Source organism: Lissotriton vulgaris, chromosome 7, assembly GCF_964263255.1.
Source record: "Lissotriton vulgaris chromosome 7, aLisVul1.2, whole genome shotgun sequence".
Taxonomy (NCBI): domain Eukaryota; kingdom Metazoa; phylum Chordata; class Amphibia; order Caudata; family Salamandridae; genus Lissotriton; species Lissotriton vulgaris.
This window is the reverse complement of record NC_141695.1, coordinates 1264026356-1264052918: the sequence shown is the minus strand read 5'-3', so window position 1 is coordinate 1264052918 and position 26563 is coordinate 1264026356. Positions and strand designations below refer to the sequence as shown.

The window sequence follows — 26563 nt, the reverse complement described above, 5'->3', positions numbered from 1 at the left end:
CACCGTGTCGCATTTCTCCTCCCCCTCCCCACTGTCGCCAAGCTGGTCATGGGCTCATTTTTCACTTCAAGGCCACGCCCCTTTGGACGACGATTGATGAATAGCTTTATGCACTTGCAAATCTCTGCTCATGCTCGGACTACCTCTAGGAGCTTTGCTCGGAATCATGGTTCGGTCACACTCCTCGGTGTCTACAGCGGGAAAGTGAAACGGTGAGAGGGAAGCCTAGATGAGAACGAGTGAAGCTTCGAGTTCGAAAGGGGGATGCATATGTGGAATGTATGCAGTTATGCACGGGTCCTCTTAAATGAATAATACCTAAGAGAGTAAAGCACAGTGTGCTTGATTTTGTGCATGTGTTATTTAACAGCACGTTGGCAGGCCACGGAATCAACTTCGCGGGTGCGCGTTTGCATGCAGGAAGCAAAGCTTCATTCCAGGAGATGCCATAAGCACGGTTCAGCTGCTAGGCAGCAAGAGTTTTTGTTGGATTGGCCATTTGCTTCTCTTTACTAGCGTCCCTTCTTGAGGGGTTACATTTTCAGATAGTGGAGAAATGTTGTGATTGTACAAGCAGGCTGCCCATATGGGGCATGCTTTCTTCTCTCACGCCGAGTGCATAATGCTTGCAACTGCACCTATAATTTCAATCTTGATGCATGCGTTGTTTTGCATTTGTTGAAACCAGATGTCTTACCTGCTAAAAACAATGGATGGGTGCTATCTCCTAATGCCTATGTTTGAGTTCTATGCCCTTCTTTTACAAGTGTGCTCTTGCAGATTCCTGTTGTGTTCTGCTCCTGTATGCTCATATTGTATCCGTCTCTTCCTCCTCTGCGTGCTGCAAATTGTGCAGCTGCTATTGACCCGTTGCAGATAAGAATGTGTACTACTGAGCCGATCTGGTAGCATTGGGGAGATCGAATTAATGCTGTATTTCTCCATATCCAGGAAAATATTATTTAAAAATGATAATACCTTCGGAAAAAGGCTAAGATTTGGCTGTTCTTGTTCCAGCTTCAAAGAGCTTTACAATTTAGCGACTAAAATGGGCAATACATTATCGACTTCATTCCTATTGGATTAGAGTGTCGTATGTATATTATACCGAAAGATTTGATTTGGAGTTGGTAAACACGCACGCCACACTTCCTGGCTGTTTGCAAATCGACTGCAAGTTTTCCTTGCTCTTTCTCTGGGTTATCTAAAGGCAGGCATTGCTAATCGAGGAAGGGAAAGGAACCAACCTCCGCTCACCCTCACTCTCACTCATCCTCACTCACCCTCAACCCCTCACCCTCACTCACCCTCAACCCCTCACCCTCAACCCCTCACCCTCAACCCCTCACCCCCTCACTCACCCTCACTCATCCTCACTCATCCTCACTCATCCTCACTCATCCTCACTCAACCACCCTCAACCTCACTCACCCTCAACCCCTCACCCTCACTCACCCACCCTCAACCCCTCACCCTCACCCACTCACCCTCAACCCCTCACCCTCACTCACCCACCCTCAACCCCTCACCCTCAACCCCTCACTCACCCTCAACCCCTCCCCCTCAACCCCTCACCCTAACCCTCACTCACCCTCCCTCACCCTCCCTCACACTCAACCCCTCACCCTCACCCACCCTCAACCCCTCACCCACCCTCAACCCCTCACCCTCACTCACCCTCAACCCCTCACCCTCAACCCCTCACCCTCACTCACCCTCACCCTCACTCACCCTCAACCCCTCATCCTCACTCACCCTCAACCCCTCACCCTCAACCCCTCACCCTAACTCACACCCACCCTCACTCACTCTCACTCACCCTCACTCAACCTCACTCACCCTCACTCACCCTCACTCACCCTCACTCACCCTCAACCCCTCACTCACCCTCACCCACCCTCACCCTCACTCACCCTCAACCCCTCACCCTCACACAGTGCAATAGGTCTCGGAGCATTTGAGTTAGAGCTTTTAGAATTGTTTATGGCTTTTTTTATTTGTAAATCTTTAGCATTGGCTACAGGAAACAAAAATGCTAAAGATTTACAAAAAAAACCCATAAACAATTCTAAAAGCACTAACTCGAATGCTGCGAGACCTATTGCATTTCCAATGCTTGTTGGTGGAATTTCTAGTTGAAGTACTGGACAGTGTAGCCTGTTTATAGGCTGCCTTATCGGTCTTTAAATTCTCTATTAAGTGTCTGTGCAGTTCTGCATTTTTTCGACACTTTAAGAGATTATTTTTGATTGCTCCGGGATCCACGCACATGGGCGGGACTATTCACTAGATTATGACTATACACAGAGATCCCCTACTACAGAATCAGGTGTACATATTGCACTCTCTCAGGAGCCATGCCGCCAAACTCAACAATGAGAGGTTGGGGTGCACCATCTGCCCCCGAACTTCGTGAGAAGGTCCGGCCGACACGGCAGTCGCATGTGGGGTAGGAGAGACCGGTGAAGTAGGTCCGTGAACCACCACTGTCGGGGCCACTCCGGAGCAATAAGGATCATCCGTGCTCTGGACTGAGACAGCTTGATAAGCACCGCCAGAATCAGGGGAATGAGTGAAAAAGCGTACAGAAAGCTGTTCGACCAGCTGATCCATAGCGCGTTCCCCAGTGTCCCCGGTTGGTAATACCTTGAGGCGAAGTCTCAGCATTTTCTGTTTTCGGCAGGGGCGAATAGATTTACGTCCGGAGTGCCCCACCTGTCGAAGATGTCTCCTAGCACTTCGTTGTTTAGTACCCCCTCGTGGTTTTCTTGCACCAGCCTGCTGAGTACGTCCGCCTGAGCATTCTGCACACCTGGCAGATGGGTAGCCGTTATCGTCAGTCCTCTGGCAAGTAGCCAGCGCCAGATGGCCTGCGCTTCCTGTGACAGGGTGCGCAATCTCGAGCCCCCCTGCTTGTTTAGTTAATACATTGTGGTCGTATTGTCCATCTGCACAAGCAAGGAGTTGGTCTGGAAGGACGGATGAAACGCCTTCAGTGCCAAGTGAACAGCTCTGAGTTCCAGGAAATTGATGTGATACAGGGATTCTGCTGGGGACCACGTTCCCTGGATCTGAAGATGGTCTGAATGCGCTCCCCAGCCTTGGAGAGAAGCATATGTGACAACAGTATGAGTGGGAATGTCCTTGTGGAATGGAACCCCCTTGAGAAGATTCTCTGCGGAGCACCACCATCTCAGGGACTGTTGAGCGGGAAGGGACAACTTGATCCTGTCGTCCCAGCTCCCCCGCCTCTGGTCCCACTGATCCTCCAGACATTCCTGCAAAGGCCTCATATGTAGGCGTGCTTGTGGTGTGAGGAAGATGCAAGAGGCCATCGACCCCAGTAGAGAAGACACCGTCCTCGCTGTTTTAGATGGAACAGCTATGAGAGCCTGAGCCTCCCGAAGGATCGATAAGCGTCTCTCCTCCGAAGGAGACACGCTTGCTGATAAGAGTATCGATGGAGGCTCCCAAGTACTGAAGGCACTGGACAGGCGTCAGGACAGACTTGGACATGTCAATATGCAACCCCAGCTGGCTCAACAGAACAGCCAACTTGTTGAAGTGCACTTGCGCTTCCCGGAAGGTGGAGGCTTTGATCAACCAGTCGTCCAGGTACGGGTAGACAAACACCTTGTTCTTTCTCAGGTGCGCTGCCACCACTGCCATGCATTTGGAAAACGTCCTGGGTGTAGACTTCAGTCCAAACGGTAGTACGGTGTACTGATAGTGATTGGTGACGACCAGAAATCGCAGGAACTTCCGGTGTTTCCGTGCAATGGGCACATGGAAGTACACAACTTGCAGATCTATTGCGCAAAGCCAGTCTCCCCTTTGCAGCTGAGAATAAATATGGTGCAAAGACAGCATGCAAAACTTTTCCCTGCGAATCCATTTGTTTGCTTGTCGCAAATCCAGAATGGGCCTTAACTCTTTCTTAGCCTTCTTGCGCACGAGGAAGAACCAAGAGTAAAGACTCTTTCCCCTTTGAGACAAAGGGACCTCTTCTATCGCCCTTTTTCTTAACAGGGCATCCGCCTCCACCTGAAGCTCGCGCAGTTAGAACTGCAAGCAAACCGGTGGAATCGCTAGAGGTGGGCTGGTGAAACGAAGACTGTATTCATTGCAAACAATATTCAGCACCCACTTGTCCCGAGTAATTTTTCTCCACCCTGCCAAGTAATTTTGTATGCTTCCCCCCACCGGAACGGGTAACGGACGAGGGGGAAGTAGCACCTCAGGGCCTAGACCCGGCCGGGCCTTTAGGCGTCGAGGAGGACTGCTGGCCGCCTCTACCCCTCTGGCGTTTCTGGAATGGACGCCGCTGGTACTGCTGCTGCCCAGCTTGATGACCTTGGCCTCTACCCTGGGCACTAAAATGTCTCTGGAAGGGGCGGAAGGTCTTCTTCTCTTGCGGCTTCTCTAACCAGACGGCCGTCAGGGTTTCAGCCTCCGCCTTCATGCGGGCCATCTCCTCATCCGCATGCTTTCCAAATAGCGTAGCCCCAGAGAACGGCAGGTTGTCGACTCTCTGCTGCGCCTCCGGTTTTAGCGTAGTCAAGCGCAACCAGGCATGACGCCTAAGATTAATTCCGTGGCAGGAGCCGCAGCCGCCAGGAGAGAGGAATCTGCAGCCGAGCTGATCACCTGGTTGGATACCATCATGCCCTCTTTGATTTCCTGAAAATCCTCCCTCTTGTCTCTAGGAAGGTGCTACAGAAACTATTGTAAGGAGTCCCATAAGGACCGGTCATACCGACCCAGGAGAGCCGTGGCACTAGCGGCTTTTATTTTTGTTGCTGCTGTACCACACACCTTCCTTCCCACGGAATCCATCATACGGCTCTCCTTGTCCGGAGGCACCGTAGAGGACGGGGCAGTAGAGTGCTGCTTCCTAGCCGCCGTGACGATCACTGAATCCGCCACCGGGTCAGATGTAAGGTACGCCAGATCGGAGTCTGGGGCTCTGTATTTTTTTCTGTAGTCGGGAAGGAGCAGATTTCGTCGACGCTGGAGTCAGGAAGAGCTCCATAGCTGCATCCTCCAGCCCTGGCACCAAGGGCAACAAGGGACGAGACAACTGCTTCTTGTGCAGGGTCTCGAAAATCACGGACGTCGAAGGTGTGGGGACCGCCAGCGTAATTCCCACCTTCGCCGCCCCTCTCAACAACACCTCTTGGAACGGCACGATGTCATCCACCGGTGACACCCTCGTAAGTGGTGAATCCGATAAGGTGGGTGAGTAGTCACGGGCACTGGTAGAGTCTGTTCGACGGGACCTGGACCTGTCCCTCCGGTGACGGTGTCTTGACCGTGTTGAAGAGCAATGGTCACTCCTTGAACGGTGTCTCCTACTGGACCGTGACCTTGATCTCCTAAGCCTAGGGCGATCCACTGGCCGTACTGGAGGGGAAAGCCGCGGAGGCCGAATCGGAAGCCTAGGTTGTGGAGGCCCTGTAGGCGGCGATGGAAGGCGCGGCAATGATGCCGACCGTGGAGGAAGAGGTGGAGGAGGAGGAGGAGGAGGAGGAGGAAGATGAGGCAGAGTATGTTATGTTAGAACTGTATTTCTTGAGCGCACGGCTACCCAGAACGGGTGTCCCGGCGCTTTGGCAGAGAGTCCTGAACACAACCAAGAAAAAACCCAGCGGCAGAAACACTGTAGGCCCACTGGTTAGGTGGAGAATAGGAGCGTCTTGAGCTCCTTTCTAAAGGCCAGAAGATTATTAGCCTTGCGGAGTGATAGAGGGAGCTCATTCCACAACCTGGCCGCCATAAACTGGAAAGACCGGCCTCCCATCCGCACGCGTTTGATCACTGGTATCTCCACTTTAGCCAGGTCAGCAGATCTTAAACTCCTCCGAGGAACGTAGCGAACAATCCGCTTCCTGAGGTACGCTGGGCCGATGCAGTGGAGGGCTTTAAACGCCAACGTAAGGACTTTGAAACTAATTCTGCTGGGAATAGACAGCCAATGCAGTTTTCCACGCAGTAGAGAGGCACTGGCTCTCCGTGGAAGGCCAAAGATGGCTCTGGCCGCCGAGTTTTGGACCACTTGCAATCTGGATACCAGATATTTAGGCAGACCAGCGAAGAGTGCGTTAGCGTAATCTAGACGCGAACCCACGAGTGCTTGCACAATGTTCTTGCGATATTGAAGGGAAAGCAGTGGGAGAAATTTCCTCACCATCCTCAGGATACCAAAACATTTTCCCGCCAGGCCCGTGATGTGGGGACGAAAGGAAAGACTGTCGTCGAATACCACACCCAGATTTTTTACTTGGGCAACTGGTTTCTCAGGGGGGAACATGTCGGAAGGCCACCACGATTTCCAGCCAGGGTCTTCAGCACAGCCAAAAAAGAGCAACTCGGACTTATCCGAGTTACACTTCAGGTTCTGGTGCTGAAACCATGCAAAAACAGCACTTAGGCAGTCTCTGATTCTGTCGCCATTAAAAACCTCTCCCTTCCTACAGGTGAACAGGAGCTGGGTGTCGGCGGAGTAGGCGGAGGAGGAGTAGGATTACGAGGATCCTTAGACAATGGAGGAGGAGGATTCTTAGGCAACGGAGGCGTAGGCGTCCTGTGCCTAGAAGGTGAGTAGGTCTGAGAGTAAACAGAGTCCACAGACCGCACCACTCTTCTCTACTTCCTCTGCGCAGGCCTTGATGTTCTAGAGGCCGATCTCTTATTAGACGAGCGCCGGTGCCTCTGCGACCGTGGGCTCGTGGATGCGGAGGACAGGGTAACTACCAAGTCCTGGGACATAGTCCTGTCCCTTTAATGTCCCCTGGACTTCGACTTCTCTTTCCTTGACGTCGACCCCTTTTTCGACGTCGAACATCTTGACGTCGACACATCCCTCGACGTCGAGCCTCTCTTCCTCGACAGCGAGCGCCGGTGTTCCAGACGTCAACGGTATCTTGACGTCGACCTCGTCCAAGGTCTCGACGTCGGTCCCCTCGGCATCGAACGGCAACGTCGCTTTGACCCAGAGCCCTGGGACGACTGGGAGCAGATGGTGGTCAACCCTCTCGACGCCGACATCAAGGCTATCGACTTAGACTGAGATCTGCGTCGCTTCCTGGCCTTATCTTGACTGGGGAGCCCCCCAGAGGCCGACGCACGGGCAGAGGAGAAAGTCCCTCCCTGCCCAGACCCACCATGGTCCTGCTGTCTCCTGAGCTCCAGTCCTTGGAGACGGATCTTCTCTCTATCCTTCAGGGTCCTCCTGGAGAATGGTTGGCAAATCTCACAGTCTTCAGGAACATGAGAGGAAGGGAGACAGGGGATACACACTCTGAGGGTCTGACTTTGCCTTCTTCCTGGCACACTGAGGACACTTGTCGAACAGGGCAGGCATATTCGACAAAAGAGAGCAAAACTGGCCCAAAACTCCAGAAACAGGTAGAAAAAGCAGTCAGACGTAGAGTGAAACACTCTAAACACTTTAAAAGTGCCAAACAATTGAAAAACACCCAAAAAAGGAGAGCTCAATGATCCAGGGTCCTGCTAGGAGCCAGAAAAAAACTGAAAGTAAAAGGAGTTTGCTGTGCATCATGGGATACAGAGGGTCTCTGGAGAGTTCCTTAAAGGCACGGTATTCCTTTTCCAGACATATAATGGCAGCCTATGGGGGCTTGTCTGTCCATCCCTTCCTCTCTATCATTCGAAAGGATTTTTTGAAGGGGAATTTTCTCTATGTGTGAAACTTATTAGACTGCGTTAAATGTGATGTTGGTGGAATATCCTTTGCATTTCTAGTTGAAGTACTGGACAGTGTAGCCTTGCAGGTATAGGATGCATAATTGTCTTTAATTTTCTCTTAAGTGTCTATGCAGGACTGCACTGAGGACAACGCAAGGAAGGAGGCACGGTGGATATTCTTTGAGAAGGCTGACCAAGTAGGCCTCAATGACTGTATTGTATGGAATAAAATAAGCAGATAATTTATGTAGTGCTTCTCAGCGGTTCACGAATGGAAGCCGTTTAGTGAGGCAAGTGAGATTCATTTCCGTTATATTTTGAACACGGTAATTTTGTGTCAACACCAGTTATGTCAGTCGCCCTTCCTCAGGGAATTCTTGTGGAAACAGATAGTCTGCAAAATGAATCCCTTTTAAATCCACAGTAACTCTACAATATCATCTTCCTGCTCCATTGCGTTCACAGGGGAATAATGCTCATTTAAAAAACAAAACACATTTGTAATGAACATCCCTGTCGAAAACTATATTTGTTGAATTTCATCTTTTTGTAATGAATTATGTATGACATGACGTCCCCCACATGTGTGTGAGATATTGTAGACTGGGAAGATTCTGGTATACAATGTTCAATCTCCAAGGGTGACTTTATGAGATATTCTCAATACTATCCCAGGACGAACAAAACCATCTTAAGATGGCGCTGAATCGGAGTAGGCCACAGGGTAGGGTTCTGGATTTGTTTCCAGTGCACTCTCTTGAAGTAGAGTGCGACTGTACGGGACACAGAAATGAAATAGAACCAGACTCTCGGCTGAAAGCGGTAAGGGTGTGCATGCAGACAGAACGGGGCAGTGGAAGAGCCAGTGTTTCATCCCACAAGAGAGAAATACGGGCTGAGTGGGTTGGCAGATTTGAATGGGGGTGAGAGCCCAGCATTTTAATTTTGCACGAAAATAAGATGAGTAAGCGATTATGGTGAAAAGGGTAATGGCTGTCCTCATGCAAACAGAGGGGAGCGAATGAGTATTCGCGTTTATCGCTTCACTTACTAACTGGCCCGTACAAATATCCGTACCTGAATACTAATGTTTAAGTACAGATTTTAACCCTTTTGACTTGAGCATTTTACTTGAGGATGTAACCAGTGAGATACTTATGTGCGTATATTCACAGGTTTACGATGGTCAACTGCATGACCCTGTAAGGGATGTGCAACTTACGATTGAAGGACACTCTCTAGAAGGTGGAATGCAGGTATAATTTTTAGGGCAAGCCCTTGGTAAATATATTAGGACTTTCGTGCTATAAAGTTATATATAATATATATATTTTGCATCAATAAGCCAATTGGCTTTTTGAAAGATGTCCTGACTGGTTGGTAGTACTTGTCTGTTCTTTTGTTTATCAATCACCCTTGGCTTAAGTCGGAAGTCCAGTGAGGTGAAGAATGGCCCCAGCCCTGATGAAATGCTGTAAAGTATTTTTGGCAATGAAACATGTTGGCCTATCCTAAAGTGGTCTGAAACATGTGGTTTGTTTTTAATCTGGAGTGGGCTCACAACAATTACGGCCAACTGCCGACGCAAGCACTACCTGCTGGGTGCTGCGCATGACTTTTGGCCGACGCAGCCTCGCCCACTCCGTCGAACGCCCACACCACAGCGGAATGTTCACCGCGGTAAACGGGTTAATAAAAATTGAAGCATGGGCATGTGAGTTTTAACTCATTTTTAGTTTGGAGAAACTTGGTTATTCTGTCTCATACCACAGGGTCTAGCTTTACACTAGCAATTATTGTGCCATTTTTCACATCTCCTTTTTCTTCACTTTTTATTATATATTAAACACTGGATTTATCTTTTTCATGTTCAAGTCACCGATGATGAAAAACGTGAGCAATCTGGCGAGTACCTACGAGCAGCTACCTTGGTGACGCTTACGGGTGGCACTTTCTGACCTTTCACACATTTTTCTTTCTTTTGTACACATTATTAAATGGGGGTACAAATGGGGTGGGTTGGAAAGGATAAAAACAAACTTTTGGGACATTTAGGACTGGACGCAACTAGCATTTAATGAAAGCCAGTGTCATGTTGGGGATATTAGTATCCTGCCACCAGGATCCAAGAAAGTTGTTTTATGTCCATAACAGTCCGGTCTATTCAGTATATTGTTTGCTTTTGAGTAGAGGAGGACCTGATTGCATCATAGGCTCTCATGCTCCTTATTGTGGATTAAGCACTCCATGAGACAGCATGTTTTTTTCCTGCCGTCTATCTCCTAAACTTCCCTCCCCCTAAACTCCTTGTTGATTTCTGTTGTGTCTGTGCTACTCCCCCATCTGCTGCATGTTTCTCTCCTCTCTCTCCCGTTGCTTATTCTCCCCTTTACCTCCACGCCAGTGTGCTTCTCCCTGGCCTGCTCCACGCAGCTCTCACGCATTACTTCTTGACGTCCACCTGCCCCCTCTTTATTGCTTCCGCCCCAAGTGCTGCTTCTAGCCCTGCTTTGTTTTCCTCGCCCACAATTTTTTTGAAAAAAAAAATATTTTTAAAGGCAATAAAGAACAAGTTACTTACCTTCGGTAACGCTTTTTCTGGTAGATACAATATCTGCCTGTGGATTCCTCACCTTGTGAATATCCCCCTGCGTCAGCAACGTTCGGAAAACTCTTTTGTAGCACGCTGGTGTGGACGACGTCACAGGAGCACAGCATCGCGCGCGACTCCGGCTGACGTCACCGATCCTTATTAGGCCTACGTCGGCGTGATGACATCAGTTCCGCCCTTTTTTCCATGCCTTCGAGGCACCCAGACGGACCAATGACAGTAGATATACATGTATACAGTGTACATAGTACATACAATTCAAAACTGCACACATAGTGCATAGCAAAGGTATTAAAAACCCAATATATATACACAAATATAAAAATACATAAAAATACATAAACTCAGGTATAGCAAAGTGGACAACGGGGAGGCGGGTGGTTCAGTGAGGAATCCACAGGCAGATACTGTATCTATCAGAAAAAGTGTTACCAAAGGGAAGTAACTTGTTCTTCTGATAGATACATCTGCAAGTGGATTTCTCACCTTGTGAAAAGAGTCCCACAGCAGTCCCCACTTCCGGAGGAGGGTGTCCACTCTCCTATACCAGAAAATCCTGGAGGACAGAGCGCGCAAAGTGGCCGTCCCTCCTCACCTCCGTATCCAAGCAGTAATGCTTTGCGAAAGTGTGGAGGGAGGCCCAAGTCGCGACTCTGCAAATATCATCAACAGGTACACCCCTAGATAAAGCAGAAGTAGCAGACTTTGCTCTAGTAGAGTGAGCTTATACCCCCAGTAGGGTCCTTACCCAGCAGGGAGTAGCAGATATTGGTGCATAAAATTATCCATCTTGAAAGAGTGCGCTTGTGCACTGATCTTCCCTTCCTGCAGCCAGCAAATCCAACGAACAGCTGGTCATCCAACCTGAACTCCTTTGTCCTGTCCAGGTAGAAGCTCACCGCCCTCTTAGGGTTCAAGCGATGAAGCCTCTCCTCCTCCTTGGAAGAGTGAGGGGGAGGATAGAAGGTAGGGAGGGTAATGGATTGTCCTAAATGGAATGGAGTTAACACTTTAGGCAGAAAAGCAGCCCTGGTCCTGAGAACCATTCTATCAGCATGAATGGTCAAGAACGGGGGCTTGAAGCTAAGAGCCTGAAGCTCACTAACCCTCCATGCCGAGGTAATTGCGATCAGGAAGACCGCTTTGAAAGACAAAAGTCTCAAGGGACACGAGTGTAAAGGTTCAAAAGAAGAACCCATCAAAAATGTAAGAACAAGGTTCAAGTCCCATTGAGGTACAATAAAAGGAGTAGGGGGAAATTTATTGGTAAGAACCTTAATGAAACTTAAAACAATCGGAGATTTAAACAAAGAGGGCTGGCCAGGCAAACAAAGGAAAGCCGATAAGGCCGACAAATAACCTTTGATAGTTGCCACTGCAAAACCCTGCTGGGCCAAGGTCTCCCAACACCAAGCAACAAACTTAGACCACCTATAAGAATAGATGGACTTGGTGGAATCACGCCTGGCTGATAAGATGACATCCACCACATCGTGAGGGAGAGAAAAAGAACTCAGGTTGCCCCGTTCAATCTCCAGGTATGAAGGTGTAAGGTCTGGAGGTGGGGGTGTAGAACCTGCCCCTCCATCTGGGAGAAGAGGTCTGCCCTGTGAGGGAGACGGAGCGGCGAGCACGACGAGAGGTGGAGAAGATCTGTCTACCACACCCTTCTTAGCCAATCCGGGGCGATCAATATAACTTGGGCCCGGTCTTGGCGAATCTTCCTCAGAACCCGAGGAATCAAGGGTATGGGAGGAAATGCGTAAAGGAGTTACGAGTCCCAACTCAACTGAAACGCGTCTCCCAGAGCTCCTTGCATCGGAAACTGGAGACTGCAGAACGACGGGCAGTGAGCATTCTTGTGAGTGGCAAACAGGTCCACCTGAGGAGTTCCCCACGTCCGAAAGACGTGACGAACCACCTCCCGGTGAAGCTTCCACTCGTGGTCGGCCGAGAACTGCCGACTGAGACTGTCTACACGTACGTTCAGAACCCTGGCCAGATTTGCCATTAGACAAATCTGATGGTCCTGAACCCAGGACCAGAGACGCAGAACCTCTCTGCAGAGACACCGCGACCCCACTCCTCCCTGCTTGTTGACATACCACATTGCAGTGGTGTGGTCCGTCAGGATTTGAACCGACCGCCGCGAAGGGAAGGGAGGAAGGCCTTGAGTGCTAAACGTATGGCCCGCAATTCCAAAAGGTTGATGGGAAGCAACCTTTCCTCTGGAGACCAAAGACCCTTGACCTCCAGGTCCCCCAGATGAGCACCCCACCCTAGAGTGGATGCATCCGTTATCACTGTGGCCACCGATGGAGGCAGCTGGAAAGGCTTCCCTTGAGACAGATCGCCTTCCACGCCTCAAGACAGATCCGCCGCAGTTTCTCTGGAGATCCTCACTGACTCCCCGAGATCTCCGTTGTGCTGATACCACTGCCTGCGGAGACACCACTGGGGTGCCCTCATGTGCCGCGTGCATGGTTGACCAACAGAATGCAAGAAGCCATCAGACCGAGCAGACAAAGGACCTTCAGGACTGGAACAACGGCTCCATTGTGAAATAAAGGTATAATTTCCTGTATGTCGCAAATCTTTTGAGGAGGAGGGAATGCACGACACAGTAGTGTCCAGTACCGCACCTATGAACAGATTGCGCTGGGAGGGCACCAGGTGAGATTTGGGTATATTTATTGAAAACCCCAACCTGTGCAACAACTGAGTTGTCTCTTGCAAATGATGGAGCACCTTCTCCATCAACTCTGCTTTGATTAGCCAGTCGTCCAGATAGGGGTACACTGGAATCCCCGACCTTCTGAGATGTGCTGCAACCACAGCCATCACCTTGGTGAAGACTCGAGGCGCAGTAGTAAGTCCAAACGGAAGGACCGCAAACTGGTAGTGTTGCGAACCCACCGTAAAACGGAGATACTTCCTGTGAGACTTCAGGATCGGAATGTGAAAATACTCATCCTGCAAGTCGATCGACACATCCAGTCTTCTTTCAGCAGCGCTTGAAGGACCTGCGCAAGGGTGAGCATCTTGAACCTCTCCTGTTTAAGATAGAGGTTCAAAACCCTGAGGTCCAGGATTGGACAAAGTCTGCCATCCTTCTTGGGGGATCAGGAAATACCGGGAGTAGCATCCCTGACCCCTTTCCTGCTCCGGAACCACCTCTATCGCACCCTTTCTGAAAAGTGCCAGGACTTCTTCCTGCAAGAGAAGTAGACGGTCCTCCGAACAATAACATTGGCAAGGAGGGTAATTGGGGGGGAAATTCCCGAAAGGGAAGAGCATACCCATTTTCTACGACATGGGTACTCACAAACTTTCTCTCGGGGACCAAATTTACAGTGTGGTTTGTGTCCAAGGGCTGCACTGGTGGGGGCGGGGTCAGTGGGGGAGGGGGCGGGCTAGAGCAACAAACAAAACTGACCATGAGGTTGAACACAGGTCCCTGCAGCGGACGCCTTCGTCCACTGAGTCATAGACCCGGCCTACACACATCTCTCTCTCTCCCTCTCTCTTCCTCTGTCTCACTCAGACTGTCTCACTCCCTCTCTCTCGGACTCCCTATGTCTCACTCACTCCGACTGTCTCACTCCGTCTCCCTCGCTCTGCTTCCCTCTCCCTCTGTCTCCCTCACTCTCCTTCCCTCTCCCTCTCCGTCTCCCTCTCTCTCCTTCCCTCTCCCACTCTGTCACCCTCCTCACTCAGTCGCCCTCCTCCCTCACTCTGTCTGTCACTCTCCTCCTTCCCTCTGTCCGTCACTCTTCTCCTTCCCTCTGTCTGTCACTCTCCTCCTTCCCTCTGTCTGTCACTCTCCTCCTTCCCTCTGTCTGTCACTCTCCTCCTTCCCTCTGTCACCCTCCTCCCTCCCTCTGTCTGTCACCCTCTCCCTTTCTCTGTCTCCCTCCCTCTGCCTTTCTGTTTCCCTCCCTTTCTCTGGCTCCCTCCCTCTCCCTGTCTCCCTCCCTCTCCTTCTGTTTGTCTCCCTCTCTTGGTCTCCCTTCCTCAGTATCCCTCCGCCTCCCTCCTCCCTCCGTCTGTCGCCCTCTCTCGGTCTCCCTTTTCCTCCCTCCCTCGCAGTCCCTCTAACTGCCTCCTTTTCCCTCGCTCTCCCTCTGTCTGTCTCGCTTTCCCTCCCTCCCTCGCTCTCCCTTCTTTTCCCTCCTTCGCTCTCCCTCTGTCTCCCTCCCTTTCTCTCACTCCTCTACCTCCCTCTGTCACCCTCTTCATCTCTTCCTGCCTGTCTGTGCCCGGGCTGAGACCGCTTCAGGGCGCACAACACACACAAAGCCTGCAGGAGCCCTTCACAGGTCTTTAAAAGACCATTTGTATGTTAATGAGGCTTTTGTCTTTCACCTCTTAGCACCCCTGCCGCTCCACTCTGACTATCACGGAATGCCCGGGCCCCACAGAGCAGAAGAGTCTGGCCCCCAGTGTCTGCAGACACTGTAATTTTATTTTTATTTTTTAAACGGGTACATTATCTGCAAGGTCTGCGGAAGGCAGGGAAGGCTTGCCGGGCCGTACTATGAGTACCCATGCTCTACGAGATTGAGAAACCAAAGATCTGATGTAACCGATTCCCAATCTCGTAGAAAATAGGTAAGCCGACCCCCTACCGGACCCGCATGATCCAGAATGGTGGATCTAGGGCTGCTTTGCTGTTGTAGGTGGGGGGTGGGTATTAGAGGAGGAAGTTGCGGAGGAGGAGACTTGACGACCTCTGGCACGACCCCTTTGTTTACCTCTGTAGGACTTGTACAAAGGATTCTGCTGTTGCTGCTGTTGGCTCTGCCTATAGGCACGAAAAGAAGACCTCCCAAAACCCCTGAATTTCTTGGTGGAAGAGTCTCTCGCTTGTAAGTCCAAAGACCTTGCAGTCGCCCTGCTATCTTTAAACCTTTCTAGGGCAGCATCAGCCTTTTTCCCAAAAAGGCCTGTGCCATCAAAAGGCAAATCCATCAGAGCTGCCTGGACATCAGATGAAAATTCAGACGATTTTAACCAAGCGGCCCTCCTAGTGGCGACTGATAAACCCATTATTCTAGCCACAGAGTCCGCCGTGTCCATGCCACTCTGAATCACCTGGCAAGCTGCAGCCTGCGTGTCAGACACAACCTCATTGAAATTCTTCCTGTCTTCCTCCGGAATCTTGGATCACAACTGCTTAACCGAGTGCATCAAAGCGTGCACATATCTGCCCAGCAGACAAGTAGCATTCGTTTATTTCAAGGCCATGCTACTTGACGAGAACACTTTTTTGGCATTCTGATCCAATTTTTTCGAGTCCTTATCCCCTGGAACTTGGGGAAAAACACCAGCCGACTTCTTAGAACAAGTTGCCTGAACAACCATACTTTCTGGCGAAGGATGGGAGGTTAAGAACTCAGGATCACCAGGTGCCACCCTATAGCGTCTTGCCACAGTCCTAGACACCGCAGGAGCAGTCAGGGGCTTTTTCCAGACTTCCATTATTATTTCAGTAAAAGCCTCAGTCGCCTCAACAACAGAAGAAGGTGAATGTAGAACCTCAGTAAGGATGTTATTCAAACTCCACAGAAGGCAAAGTCAAGTTCAGCAGATCTGCAGCCTTTTTAATCACAACGTGATATGGAGCCACATCCTTAGAGGGTGCATCAGAAACTGCAGGCAACACCCACTCTGGAGAAAATTCCAAACCACTTGCACTATGCAGATCCTCAAAATAATCTTCCTGATCCTGAAGTTCTCCTTCCTCTACTTCTGGATCCTCATACTCCTTCTCTTCCAAAAGACGCTGTGCTCTACGCCTCAACCACTCCAACAGGACCGAAGTCGTCGGATCCGGGGCCGGCGTCGAGTGAGAAGCTGGAACAGGCGTCTAATCCCGATTCCGATTCAGAGGTCGCTCCGGAGCTGGCGAAGCCGTGCGCGGAGTCGATGACTTTGGCGGCGCCGAACCAAGCTACGGTGGATATGGCGTCGGTAAAAATGGCAGAAAAGGCGCCGGGGCGAATGCTTGAGGGACGCCCAAGTTGTAAGACAATGGACCCATGGGACCAGCCGGTGCACCAGCGGGGTACATTGCCCTGGCATACACGCCATACATTGCATTTAGGAAATGAGAGGGGTCCTGTCCAGGACCAGGAAACGGAAGGTACGAACCCACTGGCTGCCCCAGAGGAGGCTGCACCAGAACCGTTCCTTCATGACCCTCCTGATCTACGGGGTGATGCACCGGAGTCGTCGGAGCCAGAGGATCTTCAACGTCTTCTTCCTCATGTGCAGAAGACTGACAATGATCCAGAGTCGGATCCGGACCCGGATCCGGAGATGGCCCTCGAGACGGAAAAGGCGAGGCCTCACCTTCAGGCTCACGAGATGGTGATGGAGACATGAAGTCCTTATGATGCCTACGAGACGAAGACCTCTTCTTCGAATCAGACTCCCTGCTGGAATGATGACTCGAACTATGCTTATTCCTCTTATGTTTTTTCTTTGAGGATCCCGAAGCATGCCCCGAAGCAGACTTAGACGCCGACTCCGACCGGGACCTCGATCTCGTCTTCGACCTCTATTTCGACTTCGACCTCGAGCGTCTGGATCTTGACCTCGAAGGCCTCTTGGTATTCTTTCCCTTTGTCAGAAGGAGTTTAGCCTCTCGTTCACGCAGAGCCTTCGGGTTCATTTTAGAACAGGAACGAATGCCTCAGACGTCGTGGTCCGAGCCCAGACAACACTAGCAATCATCATACGGATCGGTTATGGACATCATCCTGGCACACGATCCGCACTGCTTAGACCCGGTCTTCTTTGACGACATCTTCGGCGAAAGACAGTGGCTCGAGAAAGATACAATAACACAAAAATAGCAACAAAGTCACTATCCACAACACTAGAGATCCCAAAAAACTGTTAGCGCCGACGACGCGAAAAAAAGGGAACTGATGTCATCATGCCGACGTAGGCCTAATAAGGAGTCGGTGACGTCAGCTGGAGTCGCACGCGATGCCGTGCTCCTGTGACGTCGTCCACGCCGGCGTGCTCCAAAAGAGTTTTTCGAACGTTGCTGACGCAGGGGGATATTCACAAGGTGAGGAATCCACTGGCAGATGTATCTATCAGAAAGGTTTTTCTTTAATCCGCCTTCTTGCCTCCTTTCTTTTTAGTTAACAATCCAGTAACTGAACAGAAAAAATTTACCCACGTCATATGGTGCTCGGCTACAAAATGAAGCCGGCAGCAACGTCAAAGCTCTTTTTATTCTTTATCCATGCTGCACAGCTTCAAGGACGTTGTGCAGCATGGCTAAAAATCGATGCGACAGTCAATAGGTCTCAAAGACAAGACCTATTGGTTTTGCCAATACTTGTTACCTTGTGTACTGGAAACAGCTGCTGTGACTTTAGCACACTGAATTGCTCCAAGGGGTATGCAAGCTTGGCCCAGGAGGAAAGTTAGGACCCAGAGTCCAAGCATCAGTATCTACTTGTTCATACCTTGAGCACCCTTGCAGGAAAAAAGCTCTCAAGAGATTAAAGGACCCGAGTTCACCTGTTACTTGGTTACACCATCGAAGTGCATTAGTTTTGTGTCCCACAAATACGTAGGACACTATCCGCTCAACACCAAATGCTGTAGGGCCTATAGAACACCATATTTGGAGACTAACCAATAGTAGTCTTAAACTAATCAACTGAATTAGTCTAGAGAGCTCCAAGTGCTTGAATTGGACTTCCCATATTTTTGGAGTCTCCCTTCTTGCCCTGGTTACGGTACTGCCAACTAGCACAAGCAACACGTACCCTTGCACTTAGCTCGCAGTTGCTCTTGACACGTCGCCAACTCCACCTTGGTTTCCAGCAGCTCCTGCTTGGCCTGTACCAGCTCCTGCTGCAGGGTCTTGGAGGACGCAACCCGCTCAGACCTCCGGAGATGCTCCTCTTCAACACTGAGATGGCCCATCACCTCTGGTTTTCTGCTGCTGGCCGGCACGGCCTTCGTCCCAGACCTGGCTTGCAGAGCAGCCTCCAGCTCGTCGATCCTCTCCTCTCGCTCCTATGGCAGAGAAGGAAGGTAAGGGTCTAACTCAGAGTGCCATCAGCAAGCCACCTTCAGGTGTAGCCCATATGTAAATCTTAGCCCAAGCAGGTCACCTGCAGCATTCTATCTAGATGACCTTCAGTCTTCCCTCTACAAGCAGTCACTGGAAGGTGGGGCTTAGCCCCACCACTAACCCCAACATAAGAGGAGAGGTTTCAATCCAGGCCATTAGCCTCCAAGGTACATTCACACAGCAGCATGGCAACACATAGCAGAGCTGTTCCAGACTCTCAATCACCATCCTTCGGTCCCTCACCTGAAGCTCCTGTTGGTAATACTTAGTAAAGGAGTCTTTAAAGTTCTCCATACGACTCTCATACATTTCCTCCAGCAGCTCCTTCTCCCGTTCCACATATTCACTGCCGGGAGAAAGCACATGTTACTCACATTTATAGTGCATGGTTCCATTATGTTTAACTCTGGAACATTAATTATTCAGAGTCTAATCCCAAAGTAAATATTTTTGGGTCCTCCCGTGTGCAACGGCTCAGCATGAACATCACAAGCAAAACCATTGAAATCCATTGTTAATTTCATTTGGGCTCTTTGAGGAAATCCATTGTACATCTTGAACAGTGGCATTGCCACGCGCTTTGCTTCTGTTGCACGAGGTATCGAGCTCTCTCACCTTCGCGCATGCACATCCCGGCATTATCTCCTAGTCTGAGTAGGGTTGCAAGGCTGCACTAGGAGAATGATTATGAGCATATTTAAGTAGTTTCCAAGTGATGCTGATTGATGCGGCCACTAAAACAAAATGAAGGAAGGGCTAGGCAAGTGCCATATGGCCAAATGAGTGAAAATAGGTAGGGCAATTTTATTTATGGATTCATTTTTTACACAGACCTGCGCGGACAGCCATTTTAATGAGTTAGGAAGAATCTAACATACTGATATTAAAAGGAGTGTGTTAAAACTGAACAATAGTTAGCAATGGGAGTTTACAGAAAGTCTGTAAGTTGAGGTACTGACAGTGGTTTACAAGGTTGATACTGTGGGGACATTAAGAAGGCTTGTATAAGACTGGTTTCTGGTACAGGTTTGGACTATTCTTAAAGAGACTGCTTTCCATTATATCACTGTGAATTTGAACAAAATGTTTTGGAGATAAGTGAGGAGAGTTCACAGTTGGAGGAGGAGCATCAAAATCTCTGGTGAACACCTGTGTGGCCCATAATAGGACATTCTCGTGTACAGCTAAGTTACCAACCACTCCTTTGAAGCTGGCCAGAAATTTTTTATATTTTTAATCGCCCAATCTGCAATTATCTTCGCTTTGGCTGACCGAAAAAGCACCCTACATTCAATTATTTACTTTAATAGAAGAGAACATTAAGGTCTTGGACATCGAAACAGGATTCCAGCTGTAGGTGCATAGAATGGCACTCACTGCAACATAGGCTTAAAGACTATAGTTATTTATCATAAAGTTGCAGAACTTCGGCTATTGTGCCTTTCACCTATCTCTACTACGGTCCACCCAGCACTGTCATTCACTTTGTTGCTTGCTTTCTGACCAATATATCAGTTATCCTATCTCTGCTTCCATTCTGCTTCGACCTCTTCCATTGACTGCAAGAGATACTCAAGGATGGTCTGTCCACCGCTGCCCTCTTTAATATGCATCTTAAACCATTGCTGCATCTCCTTCTTCAACCTTAACTACTACAACTATCAGAGAGGACATACAAGTGTATCTAAACTACAAAGCACATTTAGTCAGATTTCTGAGTGCAGCAAATGCCTGCCAGCCACAGATCACTGGATGCAAAAGACCATAACATTACAAATCCAAATGCTACAAGCTGCCCATCCAGATCCCAACCACAGGCTGCTAGTCGACAGTGAAAGCCAATAACAATCACAATATCTTATCACTGCAGTAAATACCTGCTTGAAGCCTCCCTGGCCTGCATTTCCTCCACCATCTCTTCACAGATCTCCTTGCGAAGGCGCATCTCCAGCTCTAGCTTCTCCTGACGTTCCTTCAGGAGCAGCTCCTTCATTGCTTCCACAGCCTGCATGAGATCCTGGAGGGAGGAGTTACTCCAATAAATAAAGAGACAGAGCCCATCACCCTCAGAGTACACCCAACTACTCATCTTACACTAAATGGCAGCACTCCCATACCTTCCAACTCTGACTAGTGCACTACCAGCTGCCATAAGGACACGCTGCACACCTTTAGTCCCTACTGCTGCATCACCTCAAGAATGTCCCCCTTCCTCCAAAAAACATTTGCACTACCTCCCTTCACCACCTCCCAGCAGCAAGCTCTTGAATAGTTAGAGCATCACATCACCATTTAATTTTGCTGCCACCTATATATTAGGACAGAACAAACCTCTCTGTTGAACATCGTGACATCACCCTCATTGCAGCTTTCATCAGAGTCAAACTCTTCCTCTTCCTCCTCCTCTTCCATAACCTCTACATCCTCGCCCACTTCAAGGCTGCGGTTGGCTCTGTGCTCCCTGATGAGCGACTTGATGGATGGGATCTTCAGCTTCGCAATAGGAGCTTGGACCAGCTGATAGAAGATATTAAGTGCAGTTAGTAGCTTTGCGTTATCAGGTTGTCTGGTAATTCCAAATATTGTAAATACATTAATTGCAATTTTTTATACTAACAAAGCACAACATTCGCCAGAAGAGACCCTAGTGCTAAGAAGTTAAAGCTGTAAACACCGAAAGACCTATGAACCATTTAGACGTTGAAACACTAGAAAAAGGCAGGAGAGGTTTTCTTGAGTGCAACAGAATGGCTCAGCTAGTAATTTAATTATTAGTCTGAAGCTTCTTATGTTAGGCTGTTAGGTTTGTAAAACAAAAATTTAGGGGTAAAAGGATTTGCCAGAGGATCCTAAAACGATTTGTGAACCAAGCAGAGAGCCTTAAAAATATGTTTCTGCCTTACAGAAGCAGGGGAGTTTAGCAAGGGCTGCAGTATCAACCAAGCTGCGTATTTGTTGCCTTAACAGGTAAATCCAGATAAAGGGCCTTGAAGAGATCCAGCCTGGCAGAGATGAACCCATTTATGATTTGAACTATCTGGGGGTACGGTCAATAGATGCATGGTCCCTTACAAGACCATAATTCGGAGTAAAAAAAACATAGTTTCTTCAATTGAAGGATAATATCAAATCTTACTCCCAATAATAATAATACCACATCTCTGAAGTTGTAAATGAAGCACCATATTAAGCAGCATGGTATCCTCAGTTTAACAATATAGCCATGTCTGCTTGTACAGCTTTATTTAAACAAAGTTTCAGGAGGGAATGGTCTGAACTGAAACTTGTGGAGCCGGCAGAGCCATGGAGATAGGCGTACAAACTAAATTCCTTCAGTACAGCTGCAACAACCTACCTGATCTAAATATATTCACCATCACGAGCCAGTGGAAGTGCCAAAGTTTGACAGCACCAAGATCAAAATTTCTTACAGTGAACACGTTTTAGGGGTGGAAGTGTTTTTTTTCTCTTTTAATCCATCTGGGACTACCTCCCATGGCTATTCCTGAGGAAAGCAATTCACCACAGAGAAAGTAGGTGCCCTGAAAGTTACAGGAATTCACATTTAACAATTCACGTCTTTAAAATGTACTGCACAAATTTGCGTTTGAAAAGGAAGCCCCTGTCTCGCCATACAACACTGGGCTAGGCTGGAGAATGTAGCACGTGCATGAGATGCAAGCTACAACTTTAATGCCCAAATAACGCAGGTCATCATTACAGTGCCAGTCAAGCCATATGGCAAGTGTCATAAATCCATTGAAGGAGATGGGTGAAGGCGAATACCATCTCCATATATGAATTTTTTTGCTCTCATGTTAGATTCCACTACTGAAGTGTGAGAAGAGGATTCATACACTTTAAGCACTTCTTTCGCACATCCAATGCACAAGTACTCTTTTCCCAGTGAAGCGTCTCATATTAGGAGTCTCCCTGCACAACAGAGTAGTCTTCATGCTTACAACCTCCTCTTGCAAGAACCCCCTTCCATCAGTTTAGAATAATGCCCTTGCTACTACACGCAGTAGAGCCCGGCTACCTCACCCACCTGGTTGGCTATAGCAGAAAACTTCAGGGCGTGCAGAGTCTCGTCATACGTAGAAGCACATTGGTTGATGTTGACAATCATGCAAGACTGACCACGACCTGTGAAAAAGCCCTGGAACACTCGTGTTAGTTTACTGTCACGGAACGGGACAATGTTCTGCTTCAACCTGCAAGGAGAATGGAAACAATCTATTATTGAGCAAACTACTGTAAGGGACTTTAATAACTTAAGGAAATGCTCTAAGGCAGTACTGAAGCAGGTACATGGGGTAATAACTTAAGGAAATGCTCTAAGGCAGTACTGAAGCAGGTACATGGGGGTACTGAGGCTGGTACAGAGATGCGCATCACTGCTTTAAATTGAAACAAGGTCCTTTTTCTGAAGATTTATGGTGCACCCAAGAAGCAAAACTTTATTTTTATTGAGTTGAGATATGTACGATAAATATCATTTACATTTGCATTCATGAATACAATATTGCAGATATCCTTAATTTACAGGTTATTTAACCATACAGAAATTAATTATAACTTAAGTCATGGACCCACTGCAAATGCAACGTTACTCGAGCAATCTAGCACTATTTGTAGAACACTATGTGAAGAGTACATGGATTGGTAAAAGAATGTATTGAAAAACACAATTCCCAAGGTTCATACCATAGACAGGGGACCAGTGTAAAAAATGACTAAATCAAGGCAACTGGAAGTACTCAGATAAGGAGGATCAAATTATGCGATATGATAAAAGCAATGCAATAGCACAGTTGACTTGTGCTCCTGGATTTGTCGGCTGCTTTCGACACTGTCGATCATGATCTTCTGATCGACCGTGTCGGCAGCGCCGGCATCCGGGGCGTGGCCCTGGAGTGGATCAGATCCTTTTTACTCCATCGCTCCCAGGCTGTCCACCTATCCACCTTCTCAGCCACTCCTGAGAAACTAACTTGTGGGATCCCACAAGGGTCTGCCCTATCACCACTCCTGTTTAACCTGTACATGCAACCCCTGATTTGGTTCCTACGTAATAACTCAGCCACTATCCTTAATTATGCCGATGACATTCAAATGGTTTTCAATTTTAATTCCTCATCCATCGCCGATTTTCAGTCTACTATGACTTTTATTGGTGATTGGATGTGCCAAAGCCAATTGAAACTTAACCCCGACAAAACGGAGCTGGTTTTAACTGGAGGCTCTCTTAATCCTTGGAACTCCAACTTTTGGCCACCTTCTTGGGCCTCCGCTCCCTCCCCTGCTGACTCCGTGAAGAGCTTAGGGGTAGTCATCAGCACGGACCTTTCTCTTACACCTCAGATCAATGCTGTCACTTCTTCATGTTTCTTACATCTTCGGAGAATTCGAAAAATTTGCAGATTTCTGACCACCGAGGCCCTTATATTAGTCATCATGGCATTGGTCATCTCTCGCCTGGATTATGCCAACATTCTTTACGTTTTTAGAATACAAGGGAACCCACTAAAGGCCTTCGGACCATGGGTTAAGTAACTTATTACAAAGAACAAGGGTCCTAAGGATTTACAATATGGCGAGAGAATAATAATATAGACTACAATCAGTACTATATAGTTTCAACGCCCAGCTTATTTAAGGGATAATATAGAATATTGTTGATCCAAGAAGGACCAAAGTAAGAGGTGAGATAGGGTACAGTCCTGTACCTATCCCAAAAGGTTAGAAAGAACAGATCAAAGCAAGGGGGATAGAAGAAAGGAAGAGGTTTTTCAGGCAGGAAACAATTTTTGAGCCAAGGGGTGACTTGCAAATACAATAGATAATTTCAACAAATTCACCCTGCAGTGTAAACAATTTTAAGTATACATGTTATATCATATGTTACACTGCACAGCGCGTCGACGTTTCGATCCCTAAAGGCTCGTGATAAACTGGGACCATCATCAGGACAGTTTTACAATTAATACCTGCATTACACTGCGAAAGCCTGTAAAAAAAGGGGGGGAAAAATAGAAACAGGTTTTGAGGCATACGCCTAGAACATGGAATTATACATAAAGGTGAACACTACGTCAAGGCACAGGTGCAGGTTTTAAAACAGGCCAATCTCACATGTTTACTCGCTGGTCTATAGCTAGTGTGATGGTGATATTTATGAAAAAAAAAATTATTTTAAAAAGACTGGAGTGAAAATATCGGCGCAGTGAAAATCGGAAAAATTGTGTCATTCACATCCGTGTTGCTAATAGTCTAAAGTGAGAATAAAGGCGCTGTGACGTGAACAAAAATTTTTGGGGAAAGGGGTAGAAGTCCAGGAAAGGGGTAGAAATCCATTGAGCTTCACCCCAACCCGCCGTTGCTCCGATCCAGTAACCAGGTAAGCCAATTCTGGCAAAATAGCTCAGCTAAGAACTCCGTTTAAAATGGAGCCTTCCCCTAACGCTGTTAACTTATATTCCCCAGTAATCTCGTGGGAGCCAACCTAAAGGAGACTACCCTCTCCCTCAATACGGCGCATTCCGGATCAAAGGATAATCCCCCCCTGAACGGCTACTTCACACGTAGCCAGGTAAGCCTCGCCATTCCCGCCGAAAATCCCTAAAGCCCCCCGCCCCGTAGGACGCGCTAACGGTAATAAAAATGTTTTACCACGCAGCTTCCTGAATACCGAACCGGCAGGAACTATCTCCCCTCCGGTCTGAACAATAATTCTTCAACTGAATGCGTCTACATTCTAGTGGCACTAGGTAAGCATCACTCCTACCCTTCATACTTGCTAAGACACCTACCGTGAGTGGTGCGCTAACGGTATGACTTCCTCACAATGTAGTATCCTGTTACCCGCACCGGCTGGAAAACTCTCCCGACCGGCTAGAACACCCCCAACCACATACGCTTGCATTCAGCAACGCAAGGTAAGCCCCTACGATTATACCCCAGAAAGCCCCACTTGCCTACTGATGGCTGTTCCACTAACTTCCACCCCCCTCTTTACCAAACAGCATCAAGGCATTTGTATCTATAAGAAAGTCGCAAGCCACTTGTCCCGTAAACTCTGGGTTCAAACATTCTGAAAGGTAAAGCATGACCTCCTTGCCCTGAAACTTCCTCACTTTTTAAATCACCATCTCACTGCACACTCACCATGAAACACGCGCCGTGAAATCAATCCTCCCGATCCTTTCGGACACAGCGCCAACACTACCACCAATGTTTAAAAAAAATTTTGTTCACGTCACCGCGCCTTTATTCTCACTTTAGACTATGAGCAACACGGATGTGAATGACACAATTTTTCCGATTTTCACTGCGCCGATATTTTCACTCCATTCTTTTTAAAATAAATTTTTTTTTCATAAATATCACCATCACACTAGCTATAGACCAGCGAGTAAACATGTGAGATTGGCCTGTTTTAAAACCTGCACCTGTGCCTTGACGTAGTGTTCACCTTTATGTATAATTCCATGTTCTAGGCGTATGCCTCAAAACCTGTTTCTATTTTTTCCCCCCCTTTTTTTACAGGCTTTCGCAGTGTAATGCAGGTATTAATTGTAAAACTGTCCTGATGATGGTCCCAGTTTATCATGAGCCTTTAGGGATCGAAACGTCGACGCGCTATGCAGTGTAACATATGATATAACATGTATACTTAAAATTGTTTACACTGCAGGGTGAATTTGTTGAAATTATCTATTGTATTTGCATGTCACCCCTTGGCTCAAAAATTGTTTCCTGCCTGAAAAACCTCTTTCTTTCTTCTATCCCCTTGCTTTGATCTGTTCTTTCTAACCTTTTGGGATAGGTACAGGACTGTACCCTATCTCACCTCTTACTTTGGTCCTTCTTGGATCAACAATATTCTATATTATCCCTTAAATAAACTCACGCCCGGCTGGGCGTTGAAACTATATAGTACTGATTGTAGTCTATATTATTATTCTCTCGCCATATTGTAAATCCTTAGGACCCTTGTTCTTTGTAATAACATTCTTTACGTTGGCATTCCTGCTTATCAGCTGCGCCAATTACAACTGGTGCAGAATCAAGCGGCAAGACTTGTTTTTCGTCAACCTAAACATTAACAAATCGGCTGCACCATCTTTAAGTCATTAACC

At 48.1% G+C, this 26563-nt stretch overlaps 1 protein-coding gene across 2 annotated transcripts in view; it reads right to left on the bottom strand.

Moving 5' to 3' along the window:
• KIF20A (kinesin family member 20A) overlaps window positions 1-26563 on the bottom strand; it is a 183028-nt gene that overhangs the window by 45264 nt on the left and 111201 nt on the right. For both annotated transcript variants that reach the window (XM_086931820.1, XM_086931821.1), the window contains exons 12-16: window positions 22471-22636; window positions 20754-20939; window positions 20300-20439; window positions 18666-18768; window positions 18112-18364 (exon numbers count right to left, since the gene is read on the bottom strand). In XM_086931820.1, coding sequence (XP_086787946.1) covers window positions 18112-18364; window positions 18666-18768; window positions 20300-20439; window positions 20754-20939; window positions 22471-22636 — 848 coding nt within the window. The remainder of the gene's footprint in view (window positions 1-18111; window positions 18365-18665; window positions 18769-20299; window positions 20440-20753; window positions 20940-22470; window positions 22637-26563) is intronic.